Genomic DNA, 25105 nt, shown 5'->3' on the forward strand with positions numbered 1-25105 from the left:
CTGTTATTTTAGCTGAAAAGAAAGGTTCTTATTTATACCTTAAACAGGTACAATATATTGCTTTTTTTTAGAAAAATCTTTATAAAAAGACACTTGTTCAAGATTATCAACAACTTGGAGAATCTTTTTAAAATGCTCATTCTAAATATGTTCTATAACATACTGAGCAAAGTATATGAAATTGTGGGCTCTATGTAAATGTACACCCCCTCACAAAATCAACAGCACAATTATTTAAACAAAAGAGTGTGGCAAGTTCTGTGTGTATTGTGTGGCAGGGACCATAGTAATTCATAGCAATTCAGTTGTAATTCAGGATGTAATAGGTATGCAATAAATGTTTCTTAAGCCTATGGTATACATTAATAAAAACGTATCTGCCATTGCTGAAAGTGCAATATAATCTGAAAGTAGGAAGAAAAAAATGAGAACCTACTGGAAACTGAGTATTATGGTTCACATAAAATTTGTTTCCTTGTAAGTTCTAAGTAAATGACAATCTGAATTTACTTGTCATTTGCTCCTATGTATCATTTTCCACAAGAATATTAACTCACCAATATTTTTTTTTTTTTTTTTTTTTGGTACGCGGGCCTCTCACTGTTGTGGCCTCTCCCATTGCAGAGCACAGGCTCTGGATGCACAGGCTCAGTGGCCATGGCTCACAGGCCCAGCCACTCCACGGCATGTGGGATCTTCCCGGACCGGGGCACGAACCCGTGTCCCCTGCATCGGCAGGCGGACTCTCAACCACTGCGCCACCAGGTAAGCCCTTAACTCACCAATTTTTAACAAATAAATTTTCAGTGTCTAGCACGGCAACTAGTCAAGATGCTTCAGAGTGAGAGAATTAACAAAGACAGTCTTTGAAAAGGTCTCATCAGCAAGCGGCCAATGCTGAACGAATATGCTTCTAATAAAAATACACACATATACCCTACACGTTTTACAAATAAAGTCTTTTCTCGCAGATATATCTGCATTTTAATAAAAATCAAACTCTTTTTCCCAAAACAGATCAATATGAAATCCTCTATTGAGTATTTCTGAAATTATATTTCTTAGCACAGATGCTTTAACAAATGACTGAATAAAAAGATAGCTAACTTGTGAGGAAAACATTTCCACTAGAAGTTTTGTTCTGTTTAGTTGTAAAAATGTAACACACTAATAACAGGCTTAAAAGAACAAGTTTGATAATTTTATTTATACTTCCCAGATATACATTAATTTGCCTATATGAAAGAAGTCTACAAACACTATATGTAAAGCAAATACGTTAGGTTTATGGGCCATAGGGTTTCTGAAGCAACTACTCAACTCTGCAACTGTAGCTTGAAAACAGGGATAGACAATATGTAAATGAATGGACTTGGCTGTACTCTAAAAAACTATTTACCAAAAGGGGCTAGAACAGCAAGCAGGGTGTAGTTTGCCAACTCTACCTACAGAGTGTTACGTGATACTGACAAAGAGTCTCTCCTTGACCAAACTTTTAGTCAGGCTCTTCTGAGCCCTCTGTTCAATTAGGCCTGACCATGGACTTTTGTCTGTGTTCCTGCAGAGTCCAGTTTTAGCAAGAATCTTGCTAAACTGGTTTAGAGAAAATCCCCCACCCTAAATACCTGATCAATTCCTCATCTCCCATCATCCTCCAGGTGGTACCTGGTCACCCTGGTCCACCATTAGAAAGAATTCTGTCAGGACGGTTGAGCCAGAACCGCCCCAAGCTTTACCCCTGATGTTTCCCTCTTAGTAATTTTCCATCCATTGGCCCACACCATACTCCATGGCTATAAATTCCCACATTTCTTGTTGTATTCAGAGTTAAGCTCAATTTCTCTCCACTACTATGACACTCCATTGCAGCAGTACCCCTGAATAAAGTCTGCCTTACAGTTTGTTTTTCTACTATGGTATGAACAGACTTTATTGCTTGCAACAGGAAGTGGAAGAGGAGGGGATATGACAGCGCCAGCTCCTAGGGTGGCTCCACAGACTTGGTCGCCACTCTCGAAAAACTTGGTTCTTTAACACGTGTCACAAGGATTTTTTTCTTTAACAATATCAAAAACAACCTGTGATTTTTCCTTTGATTGACCCAAATCCATATTTAATACCTAGATGATGTCTTCTTATTTTCATGTTTCTCTTTCACCTTTTCTCCTAGTCTTCAAAAATTACTGTTTCATCACAGTTGTAAAGTTCCATGAAAATCCTAATTTGCATCCTACAAACCAACATCTTTTTGTTAAAACTTTGCCTTAGGCTTCATTTTATTGTAACAAGAAATTTTCTGTGGGACTTTTCTTGCCCCCAAATAGATCCTTAAACTAAGGTACAATTAGAGGCTAATTGCACACATTTTAAAGAAAGATGGATTCAATGGTGAAGGTAACTCCTCTGGGACTTGGTAAAAGATGGCAGTGCTGGCCCTATACCCACATCACTGTTGCTCTCCCCTCACCAATCTCAATCCCTATAAAGTAAGAACCGTGGTATTAAATAATCCGTCTATTTTCCCTATTAATTAGTTATCTCTATTTTACCATAGATTAAACTATTTCATGTAATGTAGTCTATTTTTTCCCTGTCTACTCGGTACCACTGATAAATATTTCTCTTTGGGAAATAATACTACACATTTTAAATATCTTCTCTTGAATATATTTTAATGTCTGACAGGGCTCTTGCTCTCCTTCAGCATTCTTTTCAAATAATCTATATGTCATTCCACTTATTATTTCATATAACATTTCTAATCATTTCTGCTGAGTTCAAAGTGGCAAAACAGTAACAATTTTGAGTGTGATTTGTTTATAATTCTAAATTAAAATTTATATCTTACAAATATTTAAACTTCTCATCTAAGACCACAGTGTGTACATCAAATTATTCTACTCTTCCTTACATCACTCAAAACAAATTTGTAATTCATTGCATTAGATAGAATATCCTCTTGCCAATTTTTAACAAATGTAAGAAAAAATATATAATTCAGCATTAAAGTAATAATGCATCAGGAACAGATAACTTTACTGAGTCAAAGATGGGTCATCTAAGGCAATATAATATTATAACATTTCATCAATAAGTATGTAGAGAAATTTTGTGGTCACCTCACTAGATGTCAGAGAACTTTTGAAAAAATTTAGCAAGCATTGTGAATAAAAATATTTACCTAATTAATGTATCCTATTTATTGTATAGGATAATTATTTTTTAATTTTTTTACATAATTATGCATATTTCATATGCATGGAAAATTAGTTCACATTTAGCAATCTATAATACCCACATACAATTAGGCTTTAAGAAGAGTATGCTCTTGGTCATAATGCAATTAGTAAATTAATAGAGAATCTTTAGAAAAGCTCTCACATAATCCATATGTATTGCCATTTCAAAGTTTTACCAGTTAAAAAATTTCCAGTTAATTTCATTTTAAATATTTAATTAATATAGAGATAAATAATATAATTTTTTACCATGGTAGGGTGAAAAGTAAACCATCCTGAATAGTATTAGTTAACTTCAAAACAAGAATAGAAACAAAACAAAGAAATGAGGATATAAGGCATCTTAAGAAAAAAACAAAAAATAAACTGATCCTATTTAAAGAATTCTATCCAAGACAATAGTTGTTTATCTCTGTCCAAAGGAACAGGGTTTGCATCTTTCAAGAGGTTTTCATGGCTTTCTATAGCAGTCGCCTTTGATACTGTCAAATAATGGGAATAAATCATGCTTTTTCCTTGTCCACTGCTGAAGATAAAGCAGAGCTTGTTTTTATGCTCCCAAAGTTCCCATCAATTTTGGTACTGCTTGCCTCTTTATATGGTGATAGTCCTTGTATAGAGCAACTGGCAACTGGAAATCTCCATCCCTTTAAGTTTATCACCACTCTATAGTTCCCTGTAAAATGGAGACTACCATTTTCAGTAATACCTATATTCTTTATTTATTATAACTTATCCTAAAAACAGATAGTTTGGCCTAAGCTCAGATTGAAAACAGTAACTGGTTATACAGAATAGTGATAGAGAAATATTTGCAATACTAAAATTTTCCATTGTATAGTATTATATGCCAAAAGGGAAAAAAATTCAAGTACAAAAAAGGAGAACTATTTCTTTAAAAGGCCACGTGCATAATTGAGGACACCAGTAATTTATTTAATTCTCATTATAAGTCATTATTTCAAAGGACTAAAAAATATTAAGAATGTCCCCCCCATATCATCACAATGTGTATTCGAGTTTATCATCACTTCCCAGGTAATCATAACTGTTACTATAAATAAAATAAAAAATGCTTTTCTCACAAAGGATAACAAGATATGTTAAATCAAAGTAAACACTTTAAGTATATTTATATCAGATACACTTTTTTCAACCCTGTCGCACCCACTCCTTGTTCTGTATCAAGTTTTATTCCTTTGATGCCTATTCTCCTTAGAACTATGTTGTCCTTTGAAATATACTTCCCTAGAGCTGAGATATGTAAATACTCTAAAAATGAAAATTATTACATTTTTTTTCATATGGAGGATACAAAGTCAACCGTACCTTGTAGTTCTAATGCTAGCTCTGAACATATAATGAAAAAATGTATAACAAAATTATCCTCAGATTTTAACACGCATGATATAATATTACTATATATAGTTGTTATGATGCTTAGAATAAAATTTAACCTGAATTATATACAGATTTATTAAATACAATATTTTGTTATACTCTATTCCTATAAAATGAAAAGTGAGATATTTTTCTCCTCTGGTAAAATTCTGCCATTATATCTTCAATGTACTACATAATATCCCACTTGAAAGTTTATTCTGAATGTTCTTTGTTGCTATTATGGATAATTCATGGAAATAATCACCCCCTCTTCAAATAGTTGAATCCTATTTATTTCTATGGACAGAGAACAAGGTTTAAATTTATAGAAATAACTTATATTCTAATGTTTAATTTAGCATAATTAGTTCAGTTTATATCTGGTTTGATGGAACATTAATATATAGCCTAATGCTTGTCTGTTGATCAAAAAAATCCTGATTATTTATACTGGATGTAGCTTAATATTAAAGCTTACACAAAGAAGCTTTTACTCTACTGATTATATAATTTTTACAAGTGTGTCAACTTGAGTAAAATGTATATGTCATTTCTATGCCAAGGCTTCTAAGAAGAAGATGTGTACCTTATATACTTTCCTTCTTTCTCTCACTGGATACAGATGACTACAAGGCCATACGAGATAATGGAGCTATAGACAGAAAATATATAATTCTCCTATTTTCTGTATGAAGGAAAGCCCTCAACAGCCAGGAACACCCTGGACTGTAATGTAAATTAAAAATGAACTTCTATATGTTAAAGCTCTAGAATTTGGAATTTTGTCTTCTCAGCTTTTAAATATTACCCTAATTGAAGGGCGTGTGTGTGTGTGTGTGTGTGTGCGTGTGTGTGTGTGTGTGTGTGTGTGTGTATACACAAAGAAAAAACTTCAGGTGTGGATTTTTTGTGTAGTTTCTGAGACGTGGAATTGACAAATAGATTAAAAGGCTATTATGACTTTAAGGAAATCTTATTGCCAACAAATCATGAGTCTGGTCTAAAAGACCCTGTAACTATGAAATGACTCTGGAGTCCCCAAAATAGACGAGCATGAAACAGGTATGAAAGCCGTTCAGCCACCAATAACTAATTCAAAAACTGTCAGGATAATAAGAAGCTCACAGATAGCATAGCCAAGGGCCATTGAGAATGACGGATAAGAGCATCAACTCAACTGCTGTTGAGGTTCTTCACAATGCCTGCCCATCACTGCTATGGAGCACTACTAGTTCCTATTATTCTCCTTTCTTAATGGCAGTTTTCTACTTATTTCAACCATTGTATATTTTGTGTTAGGGTAAATGGCTTGTCATTTAATGTGTAGGTCACCAGCTGACAAGAGAATGTATCTGAACCTGATGGAGAAAAATTTGTATTGACAGATACATGAGGATGATTACGTACACTTTGTGGATGAAGTGGCAGACTACTGCAGAGATAACCAAGTATCTACAAAAACTGGGCTTCCTCTTCCATGATAAAGAATTGTTGCTGGAAAGTGACTATTGAGCCAGGGATAACATTTAACAACAGCCCACCCCTATATGCAGTTAGGTGTGGTCACATAACCAGTTCCCAGTGTTGTATTTGAGAGGAATTAATGTGGCTCTTCAGATCTGAGTTGGTTAAGAAACACATGCGCCTTCTCCAATCCCTTTTTACAACCTCTGAACTGGACACAGATAACTACAAGGCCCTAGGAGATGGCTGGCCCACTAAATGCAAGAAGTCCTAGATCCCTGAATGCATGGAGTGGAACTCCTGTCAACCAGTAATACTAACATGAATTATTTGGTAAATTTCTTAGGGCTCTACAGTTTTCTATTTATAAGGCCTAAGGGAAGAAGATTAGTTCAAATATAAACTCTCTAAATTAAAAAAAAAAAAGACATAGAAAACAAGTTAGCACACAAGTTACAACTCCAAAGTACATGCTGACACTAATGCTTAGAAATATTTAGACTCAATTTCTTTCAAAACTTATTTGAATGTGACTTTAAAATGCATAAAGAATAAAACAGTATCCATAAAAAAGGAAAATAAATTATGAAACAAAGTAGGCAGAAATAAAACAATAACAAGTGAGAATGAAAAAGAAAAACCTCAATGGATGAAGTAATCTCTTAACTAGCTGTAGCCAAAGTGAAAATTCATTACCCGGAAATTAGTTGAGATTGAAAATTAAAAAAAAAAAACATATCGGAGACAAAGAGGATAATATTGAAAGTCTTCAACAAATATCTCATAGGTATTCTAGAAATACAAAACAGAATAAAGTAACACACGCACACACACTTTTTCAGGTTAAAACACAAAATGAGAAGTGAAGCAGGAAAAAATAATCCATAGCAGTTACATAATAATGTAACTGAAGACCAAAAATATGGAACCTATAAGTAATCTCCCAAATAATGACAGTTAAAGCTGTCAGAAGGTCACTGGCAACAACAGATTCTTATGGACAGGGGAATAATATTTTCAGAGTGTTGAGGAAAAGTAATAGTCACTTAGTATTCTATACCCAAATAAACAATCATTGAAAAGGGAGGACAAAATATTTTTAGATATCCATTAAATAAAGGGCTTAAAATTATAGAACCTTGCCAAAAGATCTACCAAAGGATATACTTCAGCAAATGGAATAATGAACCCAGAAGAAAGGATATAATGATAGAAAAAAATCAAGTATAAAATCTGTTAATATATCTTGGTGTATCTAAGTACTGACTTTATGAAACTATTGATTTTGTTTCTTTAAAAAGCCAAACTAAAACTCTAGACAATGTTCACAAGAAAGGTAGTAATTTCAGGGGGTGACACGGTATGTCATGTTGGAAAGAAAACAGAGATACTATATAATTTTATCCCCTCTTAGAGATATATGTGTTAAGAAAGGATTTTTTACATTAAGCATAGCTCCTATAGAAATATGATTTATAGCTTTCAAGTTGGCCGACAGTAAAAGAGAACTATAATTGAAGTTAAAATCTGGTCAAAATAATTTATTAAGAATGATCATTTCATAACAGTTTATGTTTTAACCTATTTAAAAAATTGTGACAAAGAACAAAGTACAATATACTTATTTAACTTTATTATGTTTTGTTTGGAAATAATACCTTCTATTTTTAGACTCCTTCAAGCCTCTTGATTTCATATTCCTCTCAAGCCAGATGAAAATCTGGAATTGCTTCATGCAATAAAGCAGCTTTATTTGGAATTGAAGGTTATATTGTAAGAGTTTATATTTACATTGTGATAACCTTTAGAAAGTGAAAATACTATTTGGGCCAATAAGTCTGCCCCTTTTTCTGATCCCAATCTCACCTTTCAGCTTTTCATCATACCCTCAAGCCCCCTTATTTAATGCCAGCAAATCCTGGTGTTTCAAAATTTCTTTATGCTCTCTGCTTCCACAATCATCTCTTGATAACATGATTAGACAGAAGATCATAAACACAGAGCATAAATGCTTCTGAATTGCAACAGAGGACAGAGTCATGAAGCCTTAATAACAACACTCTTCAGGAGATCAAATCAATAGCTATGTCACCAAAGGCCCTGCATATCCCATTCACCTCTGTGAACAGTAATGCAATGGTCCAAGAACTGCCACCATCCTTTCCTCCAGAATTTTTAAGCAGCACTAGAGGGAAAATAACATGTTTCTAGGAAGAGAAAAAGTTATAAAATATTCTTTATGTTTTAGAACTTTACTTTCATAGCCAGATGTTATTTTGTTAAATTATATCATGTGATACTTAAAGGCTTAAAGAAGATACCTTTGCAATAAATATACATATATATTCATAGCAGGTCTGAAATACCAAACCCTAACTAATATCTCTAAGTACAAGTGTTACTACCTAAATGAGATTTATTCTAAATTAATATCCAACAGGAGTTTATTAGGGATTCATGTCACTTCGGAACTCACAACTCAACAAAAATTATTCAATTTTCCATGTTAATTGATTCCAATTTTCTTCCATAGTGTTAAGATATTCTTAGTTATATGAAGTGAAACACTATTTGATGTAAATTAATGTTTTATGAATCTGTGCTATTTTATATTCAAGCCCTTAGTGGAATAAATTAAGACAATTAAAAAAATTAAATCTGTAACATCAATATGACTAAGTATGGCAGTTTTAATTATGAACCTATGAAATAAAATAAAAAGTTATGAAAAATAAGATATTGGAGCAAGTATAAAATACTGCCTATAATGTAGAGTTACCCAAATTACTGTGTTTGGTTTTAAATTTTAGCATATCTGCTTAATATAATGTTTATGTCTATTTAAACCTGATCGAAAATAATAAGAATAAAATTGCCTCTCTTTTTTGTGCTTCTAGAATTTGGATCTAGATACACCTTAACATTACAGAGAAAGGAATCACAAGTTGAAACATTTAGTATTATAACTTTTAGGATAAAGCATGATAATAAATTATTTAAATGCAAATAAATATACACAATTCATTATATATGATAGTATGGGTAGATATAGATTTATTCTATTTTAAACCAGCTTATTGTACTTTTGTTATGTAGCAGGCCAAGAGTTCTCAAATGTACTCAAGTAAATTATGAGTATTCCTAAAACCTCACTATAATTTTTCCTATTTATCATGTCTAACAGCAAAGTCCCAGATAAATCTATATTTTTGCATCATTCTCGGTAGCCTAAATATCAGAATGGATGTGTAGATACTGTTCTAACAGTGCCCATATCAGATTCCACAAAATAAACACAGAGCAAAAAGGGACTAATTAATGATGAGTAACTAAGGGCTCCTCTGTACTGTTTGGCAGGCAGGAAAAGTTAAAGCATCAAGGTGAGGGCATGGATGCTTGGAATAAGGAAATGAAAGAGAAAGAGAAAGGAAGGGAGGAAGTGAAGAAGGGCAGGAGAGAAGGAGACATGGAGGGAGGAAAGACACACAAAGACCAGTCTGCGAATTATCTAGGCTTTAGTTATAAATCTAGTATTAGTTACCAAGTGGCCCCAGGGAATAAAATTCTGTTCTCTATAACTTAGAATCCTGATTCATAAAATGAGGGATAAAAATATTTTCAAAGGCTTTCCAGATCTAAAATACCACAACCCTCCCTGAAGAAAACTTTCCTATTTCACAGAAATATGAAGACACAGAGCATTCTGTCAGTATACCTCTAACTATTCAGTAGAACCTGGTACTACTTATCATTCAGTAGAACCTGGTACTACTTATCATTCACATCAATAAATTCCTTACCCTTCATTACACAAATGATTTTTAAATATATCTCTTTTATCTGACAGCCCTGGTAAAACAGGCACATAAATAATTAGAACAAATTATAGCACAGATGACAGAGACATTAACTTTGTGAAGATACAGATATACGTGCTATATATATGTGATATATATATTTGTGCTAGACCCTGAAGGATGAATAAAATTCCACCACAGAAAAGGAAGAGGAAAGGGACACCAAGCAGCTAGATAAAACATGAAAAAAAAAGAGCAAGAAACATGAAAAATACATGGATTATTCAAAAGTAACAAAAACAAAACAGGAGACAGAATTTGCCAAAGTCAGAAAATAATAAGACAAGGCCAAATTGTGAAGTCCCTTTAATGGCACAATGACTAACTAGTTCTAATGGAAGAGAAAGAAAAAATAGAATAATTTCCTAAAATGAAATGTATTAAAATTGCTATCAGGATTTACACAATAAGCGACTTTAGGGCCTCAAACATCTCAGATGAAGTATCAGACATGTGAGTGAAGCCATGTTAGATGTCCAGCCTTGTTAAACCTCCAAATAACTGCAGTGGCATTGAGTGACCCAGATAAAACCAGCAGAAGAACCAGCAACTGAACCCAGTCCATATTTCCAGATTGTAAGCAAATAACTTATACAGGATAAAGGATACTGTTTTAACAAAAAGCTAAAACATGTGGCATTTGCTTTAGTAATGAAAAAACTGTGGAGGCTGGAAGGGTGGCAAGAAGGCTGTGACTGGAGGATGGAAGAGCAGTAAATTAATTATTATTGGAGATAATGAAAGGTCAACCAACAATTGGTGAGAAATACTACCTGTGATAACTTGGAAGACACAAAAAGTACTTCATAATGTTGTGGATCAAATTACGAAGTTCTCCTGAAAGATGGTGAAACTAGCAACTGGCCACATGGAAATTCTTATAACTAAGGAGGATAACTCAGAGGGCAAAGTCAAGAGTAATGAAGACAAAGAGCCACAGAGAACTAATCCCAGGTTGCAGAACTGGGCTCCAAGCAAAGAACAGTCCTTGCCTCTATAATTAGGGACTCTGATGACCTTTGCTGGATTTCAGAATCACAATGGACCAGTGATTGCTATGTTCCCTGCCTTCAGGAATGTGAGAATCTTTTACAACTTTCCTAATCCTGTCCCATGTGTGTTGTGTGTGTGAGGAACGATAACATCTCGTTTAGTTTTTAATTCTCCAGATGAAGGAGAGCTTTAGCTATGAAGCTTTATTCATATCCAGAAGAGATTTCACTGAAGCTCTTCTGGACTTCAACACAATGCCATAATGGAATAGATCTTTGGGAGGATGTGGGCTTTTGTGCATGAAGGAGGGACATTAGTCACAAGAATTAAGAGAGAAGACTGTGGTATAATGTTACACTGGCAGCTCCCTATAAACATACTTACAGGCATTCAGCCCCTTTTGCAGTCCCCTCGCATACTCACTTTATACCTGGCCATGTGAAAAACTCCCTCTTCGGCCAGCCACTATACTGTTAAAAAGCTTGTGTCAGATTCTTTAATGATGTAAGGCCATGTAGAGAGAGGCTCTGGAATATAAGAGGTCATCTTAGACATTCCAACCCCTGTTAATCTCCCAGCTGAATTCAGCTACATGAGTGACCTCTGTTTATTCTACAATAAGCAGAAGAATTACCCATCTGAGCCCTAAGAAATCATAAATTATTATGGCTTTAAGTTATTAAATTTTGGGTTATTTTACCTCAATAGCAATAGATCATTGAAACATATGCCTCTATTTATATTTATCTCTACTACCTATCAAAATGATTAACAGATAGTAGGTACTCAAAAAAATAGCTAAAATAAAAGCTCTAATAGACTAAGCCAGAAGAAAAGAAAATGATATACATTGTTTTTTCTTTTCTCATTATATATAAAAACATATGGTCACATTATTGCCTGAGCTATTCTTTATTCACATAAATTTCAATTAATTTTTCATGTAGGTTATAGGTAATTCTGAGATTTGGTTGTGAGATAAATTGTTGACAGACTGCAACAGAATCCATGATAAAAAATTATTATCAGAGGATAGAAAGGGGCAATATGAAGAATCAAGAACACACTTAAATAAATACTTTAAAATGGAAACTAGTGATAGTGTAAGATACCTTCCTCTAAAAATGAGGTCTCCACATCCACTTCCTTTCTGTTTGTAAATAGCAATTCATTGTATTCAATTGGAACCAGGCACATGTGTTTGCATGTAATAGTTTTCCATATACTTTACCATTAATTGATTATAACCACTAATTTATTTTTGGATAAGGAAGTTAGTAAGCCATGGATTTAGAATCCAAGTATAAACTTCCAATTTCTGCCATCTGCTAGAAGAAGATGATGAACATTTGTACTGTACCCACTCTCTCATTTCTGCAGTCAAATAAATAATAATAAAGATAACAAGCCATAAAAATGAACGAGTCTAGCAGTAGCTCTAGATAAGCTGATAATTATCATATATCCAAAGTCATCTTTGCCAACAACTGAAGGAATTTTCAGGCATGCAAACAAGAATGAAATTTCACAGAGCAGACATATTAAGCAAAAAACATCTAGTCATCAATGATTGTCACTACCTCTAATTCTGTGATCAATGCCATAAAATATATTTAATAATAATTAATCACATAAATCCTTAGATAATTATTGTTTAAATAATTTTAAAGCTTTATTATTTTTACCAATATCCAGCGTCCACCTAATATAAAATATGGTAAAACTACATGGTTAGTATATGTCATATGTTTTATCCTTGGCTATTATTGTCTTCTTAATCTCACTGAAAAATTATTCATGTTGCATTTTCCAATGTAAAATATTCTATAGTGCCCCTTCAAAGGATCATTTATATTGATAACTTATTTTGTTTCATTCTAAATCCTTGTTACAGGTGAATAAAAATTTTGAATTAAATCTATATAAATTTCAATGAAATATATTTTAACGATTAAATAGTGACGGAAAGTTGGCTCACACTTTAAATAAATATACTACAGACTTTTCACACAAACAGTACTTTCAAATGACCAAACATAATCATCACCGGTGGCTTTAGTGAACTTTTTCAGCATTCAAGACCCCAAGCGTTTCATAAATAGATAAAACATTTAAAAATTCACATATATTACCACTGACCCTTATATAGAAACAAACATGTTTTTTTCTCATTTACTTTCATCCCTTTTAATGGGTGGCAACATACCACCGAACATCACCAAAAAAGTAAGTAAATTCAGTATGGTGCTATAGAAAAATAACTATAAATAATTTACCATTGAGAGGAAAAGATCTCTACTATGTTACTATTTACCAAGCATTAATTTTATTTCTTTATTTGTATTTTGATTATGAGTCCTAAATCCAAACATAATTGATATAAATTATCTTTATCAGGGGATATGCAAAAATTTTAAGTGTATATATTTATTAGATTAATAAGCCTTCATAAAATGATTCAAATAAAAAATGGTTTTATCTTGAAAATTACAGATATTTCATATCATAACTACATGAAAGGTATGGTTTTAAACTTAATCAGCATTGCACTGTGTTCATACTTCCTAACAATTCGATCTTGCACAAGTACTGCTATTTAAACAAAAAAAGCTAATGTGTTATATGGTAGGAAATTGTATTTAATAGTAGCAAAGGATAAATTAATTTCTGATATACTCAGTACTCAATCACCAAACATATAACATTCCTATAAACTATCCTACATATTTTTAAACATATGTATGATTCATATGCAAACATATGAATTCCTCATTTATTTAAATATAATTTCAGCTTACCTAGGTACTATTCAATTATTACAATTCAACATGAAAGAAAGAATTGTTTTCAAACTGTCTTTAAATGTCATATTCTCTACAGACCACCAAAACATAAAAGTTAAGCAAATGCCTGCTTTGATCCCTTTTGCTTTTTGTTGCTGCTACTGATGTTGCTTTCCTTTATAAAAATCAGGTAAATATAGCAATTCATACAGCAACTATTCTACTGAAGGCAATATGCAAGAACACTTGTCATGGTATATAAGTTATTTTACATTTTCATACACCATTCCCAGGAGGAAAAAAAATCAGAAATTATCTTATAGTTAATATGAGTTAATTTCTTCCACAATTAATTCTTCCAGGAATAGTATTCGAAAATGTATTACTTGAAAATAAATATACAGCCAATTTACCTTTAAAAAACCATCATTTGAATGCATGAATAATTATTTAAATATTTCTTTCTTACCGTGGCAAGAACCTTCAATTTCTTCATATCCTGTACTGCAGATACACCTTCCAAGAGGAACCAGCCAATCTCCATCAGCTCCACAATACAGTTTAGGAGTGTCACGCTCTTCTGCACTCTTCACACAAGAGCCCCTTACTTCAACCAAGGAGGAAGAATCAACTCTTGGGATAGTGTCTGGAAACATGGCCAGATTACGAACAGTAAAGGGGCACTTTTTGTAGAAAACACGGACCGAAACTAGGGCAATGCATGCCCCAATGTCTTGAAAAGCCAGATAAAATCCCTTCCTTTCTACAGGCCCCACCTCACGAACTTCAGTGTTGAGTTTGAGGATGCGATCACCCAAATCCATCTGGGTAAAACTTTCATCAGCAGCAATTGTGTCAATCTTTGTATACTGGCTTGGCTTGAATTTAATTCCATGGGACTCATCTGATTCCACATAATATAGATTAAATGTTTCTTTGCAAGTCCCCAAGACCCATGGGATGCTGTTACAATCCCTCAGTGTGAACTTCATTTCCACATAAATTTTCTGAGCTGCATCACGGGAGATCCAGTTTGTACGAAGCCAGTTGTTTTGGTTTGGTTCCATCACATTACATACCTGGTATGTGTGAATGGGCCTATTATGTTCATCCATTTCAGTGATGGCATCCCACTGCAAAAAGCAAAAATAAAATAAATGATTATGAAACCACGAACATATACGATTACTTCAAAAATTTTCTGTTTTGCTGAAAGAAAAATGAATAAAAAGTATACAAATAAAGCAAAGCAAAGCAACAATGGTGCAGGATTTTAACCAGGAGGCTTTCATTAAGACAATACGTTCTGAACATACCAGCTGTCCTGGTATGAATCTTACCTTCTTACATGTTAGTTGCAACATCAAGGGATACTTTATTTAATCTCTAGTTTCCTCAACTATAAAATGGAGCTGATAAGAGTACCTGTTTCATAAGATTGTTGTGAGGCATAAATTAGTTAATATATGTAAAGAACTTTAAATGGTTTCTAGTACTCTATAAACAACCTATAATAGCATCTATTATGTGATCAAATAACTAGACCAATGACAAATGTACTCTAGTTACCCATTTGTCTTCATATCCAATTTGCCACAAATTGAGGTATACTCATCAGTATTCAATTAAATATTTACATGTCTATTTTGATAGAAAATAGACATAGAGAAGGCTTTAGATTTATTCAAGAAATATTTATCAGGCACTATTCTGGACACTAGGAATACAGCAGTGCACTACCTGAACAAAAACTCCCTGCCTTCGTGGATCTTACTTAAAGTGAGGAGTCGCAATAAAAACTGTAAATGAGTCAACTGAAAAATATGGTAGAAAGTACAATGGGAAAAAATAAGGCAGGGAGATGGGGAAGAGGGTTGAAATTTTAAATCGTATGACCAGAGAAGGCCTTACTGAGGTTGTGACATTTAAGTAATGTCTTAGAGGTGAGGCAGTGAAGAGGAAAGAGTAAGTACCAATCCCTGAGGCAGGAGGGTATAGGTATGTTTTAGGAACAGCTTGAACGGGCACTAAACAGAGAGGCAAAGAAGGTGCAAAAAAGCCTTTGTAAGCATTGGAAACACTTTGGCTTTTACTCTGAGCTAGATCATTGGATTTTCTTCACTTCTGCATGTTTACATACAAGCATTCTGCCACCTATATGAATAGAAAAAACTTACCTTTCTTTTAATTTTAGTAAAAATGTTTAAGTACATTGAAATTAATTGGCATTGGCATTATTTATACATCTAACACTGCATACTTCTATATTACAAATTTAGATTGTAAGTATATTTTATTTGTATAATAAAAGTTATAATAATTTTCAATAAACAAAAACACATTCTGGTAACTTTACAGTCTTTTGGAAAAACATAACTGGTCATAATTTCTCATTTCTATTAAAATACAGTAGAAATGATAAACTGTTTTCTATAGTGAATGTGTTCTATTTCTTGATACCACACTTCAGTGATTTATAATAAGCTTATTTAACTCATCCAGTTTGCAGTTTCTTATTTTATTTGACTGTAGAGAGTTAATTAATCGAGACTGGTGGAATTTCAATTAATATAGTTTCTAACAGAATGGTTTCTTTCCTCAGTCTATTGGATTGTTGAAACACTAATATTTTCAATTATCTACTTTAAATTTCCACAAATAAACAATTTATATTATCCATCAAACAAACTTAAAAACAATTCTGTATCTAAAATTTCATTTGTAAGTTGCTTGCTTGAAATTCAGAAGGTATTTTCCAGAAGAAACAATGAGTTCCTTTAGAACTGTGGATACAATTTTACAAAACACACCCACTGTTTATCAGGGGTGATTCAAAAATCTCACAGAGGCACATAAAATTACCCATCTAAATACCTTTCATACTAACAATATTATAGGTCTTATATGACTCTTACACGTAAATTTAAAGGCAACCAGAACTATCAGAGCTCATTTAAAATGGTAAGCTAACCATTCAGAATATAAATAGTAAGACAAGATACAACTAATAAAATCTGAGAACTGTCAAAATAAGTGTCCAAAATTCTAAGCATTTTTCCCATTGGAGAGCCTCTAAGATACTTATCCAGTGATTATTCTTATTTCAGATAAATTTCTAATCAGAATTGATTTTATTCCTCAGGGAATGCATGTAATTACTACTGTCTACACTGCACCCTCTACTCTCCCATATAGGAGTATAGAGATATACTGTCAATAAATTCTGTTTGAATAATTACATTTTAACATCTTCAGACTATATCTCTTCATATTAATGAAAAGTATTAACAACTCTCATCAAACAATCAATTCTCCTAAAATATGAGATTAAATAAAAGTGAAAAATTACATCTGTGACAGAAAAAAAAGTTCTGAAATCATTACATATCTTTATTTAAAAATATGTTGGGTTTGGAAAAAATGTTTAGATGGAAAGAAAGATCAGGAATGAGAAGAATATGACACGCATACACTGAATCAGGACTAATCTGAACCAAGAGATAAGGAAATAACAAAATATCTGCAAATAATGAGAAATGTGGTTCTTTTCAAAGCACTACATAAGGATGTTTAACAAAATGGTAAATTATTTTCTATGTTAAATTAATGATGTTTGAGAAACAATAGTGTTTCTTCTCTCATAATCAAAAAAAAGGAAAGAAAGAAATCAGAATGGGATTCAGATACCAAAATAGCCAAAAGGTATCAACTGCTAAATTTAATCTTATCCAAGAATACTGAAAGTAATTTAAATTAGATTTTTAAATTTGAATATGATTCACTAAAATAAGAGTATAAATAAATTCAAGATTGCTATAAGATCTAAAAGGCTAGGAAATTTACTAAAAATATATTGTCATTAGTAGATATAGATATGCTATCATATTTAAATCATAATGTATCCTTTGAAAACACTGCATTTACACCAAGTTATATTTGTATTTATACAGTTACATAACATTTAGTTACAATTTCCAAGTATTAAAATAAATAGAGCCTCTAAAAATGTGGGGTCCAAGGAAAGAATGGAAGTATAGAGCTCACATACCAAATGTCTAAATATTTTTAAATGATAAATCATTCTTCAAAGAAGATTAAACTCTAAGTATGTTCCATTTGCCTACTTTAGAAAGATACTGGAAGGCCAGGTTCAAATTTAAAATATTTGGACTTCTCAGAATTTCATGCCAGCATGTGGTAGTCCATCCAGAGCCAACTCCTAACCTTAGTCAACCCCATTTCTATTTCTTCCCTGATGCTAGGTAAATCCCATACCATGAAGGACTTCACACAAGCACATATATGAGCATCCCAGTCTTTATGTCCCAGCTGTGTCCCTCCTCTGCTACAAAAAGATGCCAACTCTGGTCCTCTATTCAACCTAGGTTGAGCATACCAGTAGCACAGTTCACCCTTTGGAGGATGGACCCCCAACAAGAAGCCTTAAAGTTCTTGAAAGGAGATTTGAAGCCATCTGAGCAGGGAATTCAGGGGTCTTACCTACCGTGTGGTACAGAAGGAAAGCATAGGATCTAAGTAGCATATTACCTATTGCTCAAGGTCATTGCTTCACCAAGAAGGTTGTAGCTAGAGAAATGAATGGGGACAGCCATCTAAAGCTCTAGGAATAGTGTAACGTCTTCCATTCCCAAGTCTAAAGAAAGGTACAATCGCCCAAGACCAAACCAGGAAGTAATAGAAAATATGAACAGACTAATTACCAATACTGAAATTGAATAGGTAATTTTAAAACTCCCAATAAACAAAAGTCCAGGACCAGGTGGCTTCACAGGTGAATTTTTACCAAACATTTAGATAAGAGTTAACACCTATCCTTCTGAAACTATTCCAAAAAACTGCAGAGGAAGGAATACTTCTGAACTCATTCTATGAGGCCACCATCACCCCGACACCAAAACCAGACAAAGATATCACAAAAAAAGAAAATTACAGGCCAATACCACTGATGAACACAGATGCAAAAATCTTCAACAAAATACTAGCATACCAAATCAAACAATACATTAAAAGGATCATATAACATGATTAAGGGAGATTTATCCCAGGATGCAAGGATTTTTTAATATCCACAAATCAATCAATGTGATACACCACATTAACAAATTGAAGGATAAAAACCATATGACCATCTTGGGACTTCGCTGGTGGTCCAGTGGCTACAACTCCAGGCTCCCGATGCAGGGGGGCCAGGTTTGATCCCTGGTCAAGGAACTAGATCCCACATGCCACAACCAAGAGTTCACATGACACAACTTAAGATCCCACATGACACAACTTAAAAAAAAAAAATCCTGCATGCTGCAACTGAAGATCCTGCACACCACAACGAAGATCTTGCACATGGCAACGAAGATCCCACATGCCACAACTAAGACCCGGTGCAGCCAAATAAATAAATATTTTAAAATGTATGATCATCTATAGATGCAGAAAAAGCTTTTGATAAAATTCAACATCCATTTTTGGTAAAAGCTCTTCAGAAAGTGGGCATAGAGGGAAGCTATTTCTTCATAATAAAAGCCATACATGTCAAACCCACAGCTAATATCATACTCAATGGTGAAAAGTTGAAAGCATTTCCTCTAAGATCAGGAAGAAGACAAAGATTCCCACTCTCACCACTTTTATTCAACGTAGTTTTGGAAGTCCAAGCCACAGCAATCAGAGAAGAAAAAGAAATAAAAGGAATCCAAATGGGAAAAGAAGAAGTAAAACTGTCAATATTTGCAGGTGACATGATTCTATACATAGAAAATCCTAAAGACACTACCAGAAAACTACTAGAGCTAATCAATGAATTCAGTTAAGTTGCAGGATACAAAATTAATACACAGAAATCTGTTGTATTTCTATACACTAACAATAAAATATCAGAAAGAGAAATTAATGAAACAATCCCATTTACCATCACATCAAACAGAATAAAATACCTAGGAATAAACCTACCTAAGGAGGCAAAAGACGGGTACTCTGAAAACTATAAAACACTGATGAAAGAAATTAAAGACAACAGAAACAGATGGAAAGATATACCGTGTTCTTGGATTAGAAGAATCAATATTGTTAAAATGACCATACTACCCCAGGCAATCTACAGATTCAATATAATCCCTATCACATTACCAATGGCATTTTTCACAGAACTAGAACAAAAATGTTTAAATTTGTATGGAAACAAAATAGACCCCAAATAGCCAAAACAATCTTGAGAAAGAAGAACGAAGTTGGAAGAGTCATGCTCCCTGACTTTAGACTAAAAGCTACAGTAATTAAAACAGCATGGTACTGACACAAAAACAGAAATATAAATCAATGGAACAGGATAAAAAGCCCAGAAATAAACCCAGACACTTATGGTCAATTAATCTGTGATAAAGGAGGCAAGAATATACAATGGAAAAAAGACAGTCTCTTCAATAAGTGGTGCTGGGAAAACTGGACAGCTACATGTAAAAGAATGAAATTAGAGATTCTTTAACACCACATACAAAAATAAACTCAAAATGGATTAAAGACATAAATGAAAGAATGGATACTATAAAACTCCTAGAGGAAAACATAGTCAGAACACTCTTTGACATAAATTGCAGAAATATTTTTTTGGATCCATCTCCTAGAGTGATGAAAATAAAAACCAAAATACCAAATAGGACCTAAATAAACTTAAAGCCTTTGCATAGCAAAGGAAACCATGAACAAAACAAAAAGACTACCTACAGACTGGGAGAAAATATCTGCAAACAATGCTACTGACAACGGCTCAATTTCCAAAATATACAAACAGCTTAATATCAAAAAATTAAACAATCCAATCAAAAAATGAGCAGAAGACCAAACAGACATTTCTCCAAAGAATACATACAGATGGCCAACAGGTACCTGAAAAGATGCACAATATCGCTAATTATTAGAGAAATGCAAATCAAAACTACAATGAGGTATCACCTCACTTCGGTCAGTATGGTCATCATTAAAAAGTCTACAAATAATAAATGCTGGAGAGGGTGTGGAGAAAAAGGAACCCTCCTACACTGTTGGTGGGAATGTAAATTTGTGCAGCCACTATGGAGGACAGTATCGAGGTTTCTTAAAAGACTAAAAATAGAGTTATCAAATGATCCTACAATTCCACTCCTAGGCATATCAGAGAAAACTCTAGTTGGAAAAGATACATGCGCCCCAATGTTCATAGCAGACATGGAAGCTATGTCTGCTGTTTACAATAGCCAAGACATGGAAGCAACCTAAATGTCCATTGACAGAGGAATGGATCAAGAAGTTGTGTCACATATATATACTGGAATATTGCTCAGCTATAAAAAAGAATGAAATAATGCCATCTGCAGCAACATAGACGGACCTAGAGATTATCATAATAAGTGAAGTAAGTCAAACAGAGAAAGACAAATATCATATGATACCAATTATTTGTGGCATCTAAAAAAAAATGATACAAATGAACTTATTTACAAAACAGAAACAGACTCACAGACATAGAAAACAAACTTATGGTTACCAAAGGGGAAAGTTGGGCAGGGGAGGGATAAATTAGGAGTCTGGGATTAACAGATACACACTACTATATATAAAATATATAAACAACAATGACATACTGTACAGCACAGGGAACTATATTCAATATCTTATAATAACCTACAATGGAAAAGAATCTAAAAAAGAATATATATATACATATATAACCATATGTATATTATATACATAACAGAATCACTTTGCTGTAAAACACTGTAAATTATACTTCAATTAAAAAAAAGGTTAAAAAATCCAATTTGGGGTGTAAGGTACTATAATTACTCTTTAATATCAAAGAGAGTTAAATATTATAAAAAACTTTTATGTTCTGCTTCATTATTGGGTAGTTAATGTAAACATTTGCCTCAAAACTCTTTTGCCTCCTAAAGTTCTCCATTGATCCTACAGATCATGTGTTAATAAGCAAAAAACAATATTTAGTGAGTTTACAGTATATATTAAATTCCATACAAGGAATGAAGAAATTAGATACAAGAATTGCTTGCTCTTACTGGACTTATTATAATATTTTAAGGTAATAAATTATGAAAACATAATTGACAGCACAGAACTGAATATAAGAAACAAATAAACAGTATATATAGTAAATAGAGTAAGTGTCCAAAGGATAGCAACACTAGTGAATGAGGGTGGTTTGGCAGGTTTGGCCAAGATGGAGAGACTGGACTTTAACCTTAAAGAATTACAAGATTCAATAAGGCAGAGGGAGAAGAGTGTATAGAAAAAATAATGTATAACACTAATCTATATGCATATAATTTTTGGCAGCACAGTCCTGTACTACATATATTTAGTGGGTAAAAGTTTTCACCCCTATTTAAAACAAAAACCAAACACATAATTATTCTCCAGTTGTGAAATATTTAGATGTACATGGTTTGGTTAAACAAGAATCAGTTGTACACCAAAGGGTTCTTTCTTTTGTAAACTTCAAGAGCACCTTGGATATAATGATTCCTGAGGGCAACTATTTGTATACTGAATTTATACCATCAAAGCTTTTTCACAAATGTTAACTTACTTGGTCCTCATCAGTCCAATAAAGTGAGACAGATATTTTCATTTTCACATTACTGATAAGGAATTCAATACCCAGGAATTGCATGGGCCAAGGATTAGAACCAGGCCTTCTAAACTTCATTTTCTGTATTTCATGATGTTTTACTGGTGACTTGTTGGCCTAGGGGAGATTGTCTTTCCCAGGGCTAGCTAATTCTTAGAGATACCAAAAGGCTCTGGGACTAGAGCATATCTTTCATAGGCAAACCAACCAAACCGGAGTCTATAGGCCCAACTACTTCCTTACCTAACTCTCACACACCAAGCCAGTATTTCTTCTGTCTTAAACCCAGGGGCAGGTACCAGATAACTAGAGACCAACCCTATAGCCCAAAGCCTGAAGGAATTATTCAAACTAGCCAATCCTAAGCTGTTTACTGGGCCCTGCCTTGCGTTTCCCACAGAAACCCCAATAAAGGCTCTGGCTTAGACTTTCCCCTCACTCCTGTCTTCTGTCACTTGACCAAAACCGATTGCTTCCCCTGTGGCCCTGCATGGCCTTGATGACCTCCTTCCTGGATCCTGTGCATATAATAGACTTCTCCTTTCCAAGTGTAATTCTTGTTTCCTCCTGTGGCCACAGTAACTTTACCATACCATTATCCAACATGTACATTCTTAGAACAAACAGCTTTATGGTTCATGACACATTCTTCCTGCCAACCCTTTGGAAGACAACTGATTCTTGCTTAATCAAAAGCTTTCATTGAGCAAGACACTCCAAAAGACAGAGCTTTTCTATTCATCACATGTAAGCCTCTCCTTGATCCAAAGAAACAGACTCATAAAATAACTAATGGAAGAAGTTCTCTGTTCTACTTAACCAGCCATAAAAGCAGATACAGTTCACAAGATATTCTACCCTGCAGAAGCATGTACTAAAGTAATTAAACAAGGAGGCTATTAGACTGAGGTGGCTCTAATGCCTTGGCAGCTTGTGTAAGCAAACCCAAACCTAAGCTATAATAAATTCCTATAAATGCTCCAAGGTTAGGAAATAAAAACCTAAGAACAACCAATCACAAACAGCCATCTAGACTTTCCCACTTAAATGAGGTACCCACTTAAGCTATAGCCAATAAAATAATTTCCATGCTTTGCTTCTATGTCTGCTGTATAAAAAACACCTTTCCCCTAGCTCCTGTTGGCAGAGTGACCCTAACCACTTTTAGTTTGATGCTGCCTGATTCAAATCAATGCTAGTGATAGGGATAGAGTAGAATAATTAGTTTAAAAATCCCAATAGGGGATTAAAGACAGAAAGGAAATTTTAAGGGAGTTTGGGAAACTGTTGTAAGCTGATGACCACTCAAGAAAAGAATCCAATAACCTACTCTATCTTGAAGGAAGACCAGGTGCATTCAAGTTCCAGGCACACTCAAGCCACAAGTCCTGATAGTTAAAACACAAGACAATAGATATGGGGTCTGAATATTGTTACATGAAGCCAGGGAGTTAATGGTCCTTGAAGAAGAGCATTTCTGCACGTAGCCAAGATGGAATATAGGGGAAAGTGGAAAGAAACTAGATGAAAGGGGACATTATACCAAAACCTGAGATGAATAACCATTTTTTAGTATATGTTAACACCTTTCTGCTAAAATACATATAATTTCAATAGCGCCATGACAGTCCCAGCTAAACCACATAGGGTCAAAGGAGGAACTAATGATGTAAGCCTTGACATCTACCCAACATGATGAAGAAGGTGGCCTTCCCCCCCCCCCGCCCACTTTTTCTTTGATTATAAAAATGTAGCCCTCTTTGCTCTCAGGGCTGCACTCCCTTGCCTGCCCACTTGTATCTCTCACAAGCTTCCTATGCTAATAAACTCACTCTTTGCCTATCATTTTGCCTCACCCTGAAATCTTTCTGTGACGAGACAAAAGAACCTGAGCTTCAGTAAGTCCTGATACCAGGTGAGCAGTTTCACTTAAAAGACGTGGGTTTGAGTCCCCTCCTAAGTCAGGGATCATGGGTTCAAGTCCCAATCTGAGGTGTGACTGGATATGAGACTCATCCAAGAAAGAATGTGGCTTCATTAGCTCAAATAAATTCTTAGAAATTTTAATATGCCTCTGTTTACCTTTCAACACATGTATGTAAGTTTTGTTTTACTGAGTTTTTTCTATACTATACAACAGTGAATTGTTTTATATATTGGTATTTTAAGTCATATGAAAATATAAAAAATTATAATAAACAATAATGAGATGGAAGAGTTGGAATATTTTGAGTTTAGTTCCTATTTTGTAAAAGCAAATAGCTGGAAGGGGCGACTTCAAGATGGCAGAGGAGTAAGACGTGGAGATCACCTTCTTCCCCACAAATACATCAAAACCACGTCCACATGTGGAACAACTCCTACAGAACTCTACTGAATGCTGGCAGTAGACCTCAGACTCCCCAAAAGACACCCTGAGGTGACCTACACTCAGGTGCAGGGGCAAATCCCAAGCTGAACCCCAGGAGCTGAGCGAACAAAGAAGAGAATGGGAAACTTCTCCTAGCAGACTCAGGAGCAGCGGATAAAATCTCTACAGTCAACTAGATGTACCCTGCATCTGTGGAACACCTGAATAGACAACAAATCATCCAAAAATTGAGATGGTGGATTTGGGAGCAACAGTAGACTTGGGGTTTGCTTTCTGTATCCCATTTGTTTCTGGTTTTATGTCTATCTTAGTTTAGTATTTAGAGTTTATTATCATTGGTAGATTTGTTTATTGATTTGGTTGCTCTCTTCCTTTTA

General features: G+C 34.0%; 1 protein-coding gene across 2 annotated transcripts in view; it reads right to left on the minus strand.

Annotated features, from left to right (window-relative positions):
* EPHA6 (EPH receptor A6) overlaps positions 1-25105 on the minus strand; it is an 893594-nt gene that overhangs the window by 737629 nt on the left and 130860 nt on the right. For both annotated transcript variants that reach the window (XM_049710017.1, XM_033433353.2), the window contains exon 3: positions 14189-14852. In XM_049710017.1, coding sequence (XP_049565974.1) covers positions 14189-14852 — 664 coding nt within the window. The remainder of the gene's footprint in view (positions 1-14188; positions 14853-25105) is intronic.

Source organism: Orcinus orca, chromosome 5 (genome assembly GCF_937001465.1).
Source record: "Orcinus orca chromosome 5, mOrcOrc1.1, whole genome shotgun sequence".
Classification (NCBI taxonomy): Eukaryota; Metazoa; Chordata; class Mammalia; order Artiodactyla; family Delphinidae; genus Orcinus; species Orcinus orca.